General features: G+C 41.6%; 1 protein-coding gene across 1 annotated transcript; it reads right to left on the bottom strand.

The window, feature by feature from the left end:
* Positions 1–5,413: 5,413 nt before the first annotated feature.
* Positions 5,414–8,237, bottom strand: LOC140180622 (uncharacterized). Its single transcript, XM_072221876.1, has 4 exons — positions 7,826–8,237; positions 6,722–7,463; positions 5,905–6,097; positions 5,414–5,812 (listed from the first exon to the last, which is right to left on the bottom strand). Exons 1-4 carry the CDS (start codon positions 8,235–8,237, stop codon positions 5,414–5,416), a joined length of 1,746 nt encoding a protein of 581 aa, XP_072077977.1.
* Positions 8,238–8,544: the final 307 nt, after the last annotated feature.

Genomic DNA, 8,544 nt, shown 5'->3' with positions numbered 1-8,544 from the left:
CCTCAATCATATAAATGCATGTCTACATGGAATAATGGATATAAAGAATCAAACAAATCAAAGATCACAATCATAGAAGGAGAATGATCACATACAAGAATGAAAATAAGTGATTATAAGATGTAACCACACAATTAGGCTCAATTCTCACATGCTTGTATTCTTAGCTCAAAAACCATGTTCCAAAATTCATTCTTAAGCAAGATTGACACAAAAATTTTCAAAAATTGGTAGGGTGCCCAAAAAATAGTTTCTTGGAAGATAAGTCATCACCATAACCAAGTAGTCCTAACATGCAAAAAAATGTTCAAATACAAAAACTAATCATGCAATCTATTCTAACTAACGAAAACAAAAGTCAAAATCATGGGTGTTGAAAAGAAAAAGGGTACCTACGCAAGTCGGTAACCGATCTCCCCACACTTAGAAGTTTGCACGGTCCTCCGTGCCAAAGGTGATACGCAAAGGGGGATTCGGGTCGCCACTTCCATCATACGTACCTTAAGTGCTTGCTTTACTGTGGTCCGAAGCGGATGTGGAAACGTCCGGCTCTTCCATAGGCGGGTTGACACAACCCCAAAGCTTCTTTATATAAGCAAATCGGCGTTTGTTTCGCCGCTCATATTGATCTATCTTCTCATGGAGCTCCAAAAGCAGTTGATGGGTTGACTTTGGTGGTGCGGATGAAGTGGTAGGAATAGCGGAGGAAGGGGCTTTGTCTAGGCTCATGGTGTCTATAGGACGCTGAAGATGATTCCCGCTCGGGACGATAACGCCCTTTGCCGGAATTGTTGCTATCATGTCCGTAGCCTCGCGGGGGACACCAGCAGCAGCAACCAAATCGGATACCAAGGCGGGAAATGGAAGATTACCCTTGGCATGGACCTGACCCATCGCTTGTCGGATGAGGAGAAGGATGTTGACTGTCCTCTCCGTGAGTATGCACCAGACAATGAGGGCTAGATCCGCTGTGATGGAGGACTTATGAGTGCTTGGGAGCACGTAGTGAGATAAGATCTGGGCCCATGATCGAGCCTCCACTGTAAGCGCGCGTGCGTCAAGCCACTTAGGCCGCATCCTGAGTCTCCTATTGGTCCAAAACGTCTCTGGTTGGCTAGTGACTCGAAGGTTCGAGTCCCAATCAAACCCAAATTCATTCCGCGGATGTAGGACCTCTTGGTAACCATCCATTTCCTCCGGTACCGGTAAAACATTAAGCGCTCACTGAATAGCCTCTTCTGAAATTGGAACTTGCTTCCGGCATACATAGATTGACTGAAGAGAAGGGAAGTGGTAGTTGGAGTAGAACTCCACCACCCAAGAAAGGTTGGTCTCCTGTAGTTTCCGCATTAGAAATCCCATTACCGCCACTCTATGCGGGGCATCACATACTGAGCAATGTGGTCCGGAGGGGCGAGTAGATGCTCGGAATGATAGTTCCTTTCAACCATGGTAGGGAACATAACCTCACAGAAGCGGTACGGAAACCTTGTGGGGTCCCTTTCCGGATTGCCCTTCTCTTGTTCATCAATATGAACGGTTCTTTGCCTTCTTAGAAAGGGGCTTAGCTCCTAGTGTAGGGTGCGCCTTGGAGGTTGATTTTTGGGGTGCCCTTTTTGTGGCCGGTTTCTTCGATGCCTTCTCCTTGCCTTTTTTGGTGGCCATCCTGAAAAAGAAAGGAAAAGAGGAAACATTAAACCCAAAGAATTAACACTCGAAAAATAACATGCAAGTGAAAATTAAAGCCCAAAAGGAATAATGCATCTTGAGGACGTGAGAGCTGTAACATATGAACAAGACAATAAGAAAATTATGGGGCATAACACTTAGCATGGGATACAAGAGTGAGTGAGGCATGTTGTATAAGACATGAGAAGGATAAACCCAAGCATCTAGAATCATACAAAGTAGCACATACAAGAAGAATAATGAGCACAAGAGAGTCATGCGCCTACTCTAACTCCAAGACAATGAAGCATGGAATAGGATAAGTTGGAGTTAGAGAGGGTGAACTCACAAATTTTGCAATACGCTATAAGAAAGCAAGTCAAGGGAATGAGCATAAGAATAGTCAACATGAAGAATGGTAAGCTCAATGCACATAAAGGAGAGGCAAGTGTATGAGAAAGAAGCACTAAGTTGAAAGCATAAAGTCAAATTGAACCAAAATGGTATAGGTGCCTTTCAACAAACACTTGGTGTGCAACATTCAAACAATGAGCAAGTAGGAAAAATTTAAACATGTAAAAACCCCAAATGAAATACCAAACAACAAAGCAACACCACATAGTCACAAAGGGATCAATAGATATCAAAAGGACCCATCAAAGCAAGAAAGAACTCAAAATTCAACACCCATGGAAAATAGGAAATGAAAGAAAGCAAACAAGCAAGAATCAATTAAGAAAAATGCAACCAAAAGGAAAAGAAAGAGAAAAACTAAATGCAACTAGTAAGAGAAAAATTTAAAATAAGAGACAAAAAAAAGAAGAAGGAGTAGGAGTAAAACCTTGAGAAGAAGAAGAAAGCAATGTGGAGTGTAGGTTGAAAATGGGAAAAGAGAGGGAAAGGAAAGAGAGGAGAGAGAAAATATGGGACCACCGGTGGTGGTGCTCGCCGGTGGTTGTGGGTGGAGACAAGGTGGTAGAAGATGGGAGAAGAAGGGAGGAAGTAATGGAAGAAGAGAGTTGAAGAAGCAAATCAAAAACAGGGCGCGCTGTGTAGTAGTGGCGTCTAGGATGCGACGCGTGCGCACGCTCCACGCGTACATGTGGAGGGATGGAAAAGAGAAGTAACGCGTAAGCGTCCCCCACGCGAGCGTTGTGCCTCGAGCACAAAGTAGGCATGAAGGAGGCACAACTCTCTGGTTTTTCTACCAAGAATTGGCTGAAGCGCAAATGACGCATGTGCATCCTTTATGCACACGCATGGATGGCAACATTGGCGACTGACACGTAAGCATTGCCTACGCTTACGCGTGGGTTGCAGTCGTGCCGCTGGCACAGAGAAGGCACAAGTCTCTGGTTTTTGTACCAGAGATTCCAAAATTTGCAAGCGATGCGTATGCGTGGGTATGCAAAGTGAAAAGGGATGCGTAAGCGTCGCTGATAAACCACTATTTTATAGTTTATCTTGTGCTAATTTGAGTGGTTTTTATCAGCTTTTCACCCACTTATTCATATGATTTGCATGTTTTACATTTTCTTTCCTAATCTTGTGCTATGATTGAAAACATGTTTCCTGGGCCTTTAAATTGCTAATTTTAAATCCTCTCTTATTACCATTTGATGCCGTGATATGTGCGTTAAGTTATTTCAGAGATTACAGGGTAGGAATGACTTAGAGAATGGAAAGGAAGCATGCAAAAATGGAAGGAATACAAGAAATTGAAGGAACTGCTAAAGCTGTCCAGCCTGACCTCCTGGTACTAAATCGACCATAACTTGAGCTACAGAGATCCAAATGACGCGGTTTCATTTGCGTTTGAAAGCAAACGTCCGGCGCTTCGCAACGATATATAATTTGCGATAGCTGCCTCAAAGCCAGATGATGCAAACGCGTGGATCACGCGGATGCATGTCCTGGAAAAAATGCAATCCACGCAAACGCGTGGACGACGCCTCCGCGTCACTTTGCCGCGACCTGAACGTAATAGAAATCGCTGGGGGCAATTTCTGGGCTATTTTTGACCCAGTTTTCGGCCCAGAAAACACAGATTAGAGGCTATAAAGTGGGGGAATGCGTCCATTCATTAACAGATCTTCCATTATTCACCTTTCATAAATTAGATGTAGTTTTTAGAGAGAGAGGTTCTCTCCTCTCTCTTAGGTTTTAGGATTAGGATTCCTTTTAAAGGATTTAAGATTTCAACTTCCTCTCAAGTTCAATATTCCTTTTATATTTTTATTTATTCTAATGCTTTTATTCATATCTGACTCATGTTACCAATTTGGCTTATGAATTCTTCGTATTTAGATTTGAATATTTTATTTAATATAATTTTAGGTATTTCAGATTTGACTTTGCTTTGCTTTATTTATATGAATGCTTTTAATTTAATTTAGATTTTTCCCTTTTGGCTTTGGTTGATTAATTGGTAACTCTTGAGTTGTCAAACTCATCGTGATTGATAATTGTTATTTTTGCTAATTGAATTGAATTCCGATAACTCTAGTCTTTCCTTAGGAGTTGGCTAGGACTTGAGGATCTAACTAATTAGTCCACTTGACTTTCCTTTGCTTTAGTAAAGGTTAACTAAGTGGGATTAAAACTCAATTCTCATCACTATTGATAAGGACAACTAGGATAGGACTTCCAATTTTCACACCTTGCCAAGAGTTTTATTAGATATTAATTTATTAATTCCTGCAATTTATTTTCCTTGTTCAAACCTTTCAAAACCCAAAATTCTACCTTTTCCATAGCTAATAATAATTCATACCTCCCTGCAATTCCTTGAGAAGACGACCTGAGGTTTGAATACTTCGGTTTATAAATTTTATTCGGTTTGTTACTTGTGACAACCAAACATTTGTACGAAAGGATTTTCTGTTGGTTTAGGAGCTATACTTACAACGCGATCACATATTGGTGAAAATTCTTTACCGATAGGACATCCGATCGTCAGTCGCCCATGCTTACGCATTGGTTGCTGTTGTGCCGCAAGCACAAAGCGGGCGCAACAAAGGCCCAACTCTCTAGTTTTAGTACCAGGAGTTGTAAAAAAATGCGTCGACGCATAAGCATGAAGTACACTTGCGCGTCGAGAGAGCTTTTTTTTCATACACATGAGAAGGGGAAATTATAGCACAAATTGGTAATAATGCATGCTAAAAGGTTCAAAATCACCCAAAACTTCATGTAACACTCAACCTTAAGCATTTCTTCAACATCTCAATTCAATCAAACCACTATCAATGAACTTCTCATGAGCAATTTAACAAAAATTCAAACAAAACAAGAGTACTTGAGCAAACTCACAAAATCAAGCAATCACAAAATTCACAAAGACTCAAAAAACTATATTGAAGAACTATTTACAAAGGAAGATCATACCATGGTGGGGTGTCTCCCACTAGCACTTTTCTTTAACGTCCTTAAGTTGGAGGGTCATGAGCTCAAATTTCTTCGCCTTTGGGTGCATCCTCAAGAAGGAACACTTCAATCTCTTTGTTGCTTTTCATCTTCTCTCCATGGTAAAGCTTCAGACGATGACCGTTAACCTTGAGAATTGTGGGGCTTGAAGGGTGACTCAAATGGAAGACACCATATAGCTCAGCTTTCTACACCCTATAAGTTCCTTCCAACCCTAATCTTAACTTGCCTGGCATCAACCTCAATATTGAGTTATAGAGGAGGACTAGGTCCCCAGCCCTAAACTCTCTCCTTTTGTTGTTTCTATCATGCACTGCTTTCATCCGCTCTTTGTAGAGCCTTGAATTCTCATAGGCTTCCAACCGAAGACACTCAAGCTCCACCAACTGTAATTTCCTTTCGATTTTGGCCCCCCAAAACCTGAGTTGCATTCTTTTACGGTGAAATAAGCCTTATGCTCTATCTCCACCAGAAGATGGCAAGCCTTCCCATAGACCAACCCGAACGTGCTCATACCAATCGGCGTCTTATAAGCCGTCTGGTAGGCCCAAAGCGCATCGCCGAGCTTAGAACTCCAATCCCTCCTATGAGGCTTTGCAATCTTTTCCAATATGAGCTTGATTTCCTGATTGGAGACTTTGGCTTGGCCATTTGTTTGGGGTGATATGCTGTGGCCACTTTGTGAATGATACCATACTTTTTCATCAACCCTGTCATCCTTTTGTTGCAAAAATGAGAGCCTTGATCACTCATGATTGCTCGTGGTAATCCAAAGTGACAAATAATGTTATTGCGAAGAAAAGAAAGAACCACATTAGCATCATCAGTTCGGGTGGAAATCGCCTCCACCCACTTGGAAACATAATCAACAGCTAGCAGAATATATATGAAACCATTAGATTTTGGAAAGCGGCTCATGAAGTCAATACCCCAAACATAAAAAATCTCGCAAAGCAACATTGTTTGTTGGGGTATCTCATTCTTCTTGGAGACATTTCCAAACCTAAGGCATTGTGGACAAGAGCTACAAAAGAGAGATGCATCCTTGAAGAGTGTAGGCCACTAAAATCTGCAATGCAAGACCTTTCTAGCCGTTCTTTGAGGACCAAAATGACCACCACCCTCAGAAGAGTGGTAAGCCTCCAAGATAGGCTAAAATTCGGATTGGGGGATACACCTTCTAGTTACTTGATCAGCACCACATCTCCACAAGTAGGGGTCATCCCATATATAATATTTGGATTTGCTTTTGAACTTATCCTTTTGATGTTGAGAAAAATTAGGAGGAAAGGTGCGAACAACCAAGTAATTAGCAATAGGTGCATACCAAACGATCACCTCGGATATTGCTAGCAAGCCCTCAAGAGGAAATGTATCATTGATAGGAGTGCAATCGCCCTTTGTATGCTCAAGGCAACTCAAGTGGTCCGCCACTAGATTTGAGGAACCACTCCTATCTTTGATCTCTAGATCAAATTCTTGTAATAGCAACTCCAACCGGATTAACCTTGGTTTCGATTCTTTTTTGGCCAACAAATACTTCAAAGCCGCATGATCCGACTATACTACCACCTTAGAGCCAAGTAAATAAGCCCGAAATTTATCCAAGGCAAAGACAATTGCTAACAATTCCTTCTCGGTGGTAGTATAGTTGGACTGCGCTCCATCTAAAGTCTTAGAGGCATAGGTAATAACATAAAGATTCTTACCCTCACGCTGAGCTAGCACCGCTCCTACCGCATAGTTTGAGGCGTCACACATGATCTCGAATGGTCTAGTCCAGTCCGGCCCTCTCACTATAAGAGCTTGGGTCAAAGCAATTTTCAACTTGTCAAATGCCTCCATGCACTCTTCACTCAAATCAAATTCCACATCATTTTGCAAAAATCGAGAGAGAGGTAATGCCAACTTACTAAAGTCCTTAATGAACTGCTGGTTAAAACTTGCATGACCAAGAAATGCACAGACTTCCCTCACAGAAGAGAGGTAAGGCAAACCAGAAATAACATCGACCTTTGCCAGATCAATAGAAATTCCATCATTAGAGATAATGTGCCCTAAAACAATACCTTGTCTTACCATAAAGTGGCATTTCTCAAAATTAAGCACAAGGTTTGATTTAGTACACCTCTCTAATACTTTTGCAAGATTGTCTAGACGAAGATCAAAGGAATCCCCATAAATACTAAAATTGTCCATAAACACCTTCATGCAATGCTCTAGAAGATCCACAAATATACTCATCATACAACTTTGGAACGTAGCCGGTGCGTTGCACAAGCCAAATGGCATTCTGAAGGGGCATGTGAAGGTAATTTTCTCTTGATCTTCCAAAGCATTGTGGATTTGAAAATAACCAGAATAGCCATCTAAGAAACAGTAATGAGATTTACCAGACAATCGTCAAGCTTTTGATCGATGAAAGGCAATGGGAAGTGATCCTTCCTAGTGGCTAAGTTCAAACGCCGATAGTCAATACACACCCTCCATGAGTTTTGGACCATTGTGCCTATAAGCTCTCCATTCTCATTCTTGATTGTAGTAACACCAGATTTCTTTGGAACCACTTGGACAGGACTTACCCACTCACTATTCGAAATCGGATAAATAATGTCGGCTTCTAATAACCGGGTGACCTCCTTTTTCACAACCTCTAGAATGGTGGGATTTAGATGCCTTTAAGGTTGCCTAACGAGTTTGGCTCCTTCTTCTAGGAGAATTCGGTGTTCACATACTTGAGGGCTTATGCCAACCAAGTCCGCCAAGCTCCACCCAATAGCCTTTTTATTTCTCCTCAAGATGTAAAGCAACTTCTCTTCTTGTTGGAACGAGAGCTCCTTTGCAACAATTACTGGGAGCTTTTGGCCATCTTCAAGAAAGGAATATTTTAGGTAGGATAGAAGTGGTTTCAAATCTACATTTTGTTCATGACTCGGCACTCGGTCATCCAGTAGCAATGGGGGTGATAAGGCATCTTCTTCACATACATGGGGGTTCCCCACACTTGGACTTTGAATTATACTTTTCTCATCAAAACCATCATGATGGACTTCGGCCACCACATTATCAATCATATCACACCAAAAAATAGAGTGATCTTCCGGTGGATGTCTCATGGCTTCATCAAGATTAAAGCTCACCATTCTTCCATCGATCTCAAAAGAATAGGTACCCGAAAAAGCATCCAATTAGAACCGGGAGGTCTTCAAAAATGGCTTCCCAAGCAAGATAGATGAAGTCCTTCCGGAATCACTAGGGGGTATCTCAAGAATATGAAAATCAATCGGAAAGACCAATCCCTTTATACTCACTAGAACATCCTCCGCAATACCAACTACGGAAATTATGCTTTTATCCGCCAAAACAAACCAGGCGGCCAACCGTTTCAATGGTGGAGGCTTTAAGACCTCATAAATAGACAAAGGCATAATGATCACACAAGCGCCGAGG

The sequence above is a fragment of the Arachis hypogaea genome, chromosome 17 (genome assembly GCF_003086295.3).
Source record: "Arachis hypogaea cultivar Tifrunner chromosome 17, arahy.Tifrunner.gnm2.J5K5, whole genome shotgun sequence".
NCBI classification, from domain to species: Eukaryota; Viridiplantae; Streptophyta; class Magnoliopsida; order Fabales; family Fabaceae; genus Arachis; species Arachis hypogaea.
Note: the sequence above shows the minus strand (reverse complement) of the source record. Positions and strands in the feature narration are given on the sequence as shown.

Coding starts and splice junctions, on each gene's coding strand:
- LOC140180622 (XM_072221876.1), bottom strand. CDS start 8,237: ATGGTGAGCTTTAATCTTGATGAAGCCATGAGACATCCACCGGAAGAT. Junction 7,464..7,825: donor TGGCATAAGCCCTCAAGTAT/GTGAACACCGAA, acceptor ACTGTTTCTTAG/ATGGCTATTCTGGTTATTTT. Junction 6,098..6,721: donor ACTACCACCGAGAAGGAATT/GTTAGCAATTGT, acceptor ACAATGCCTTAG/GTTTGGAAATGTCTCCAAGA.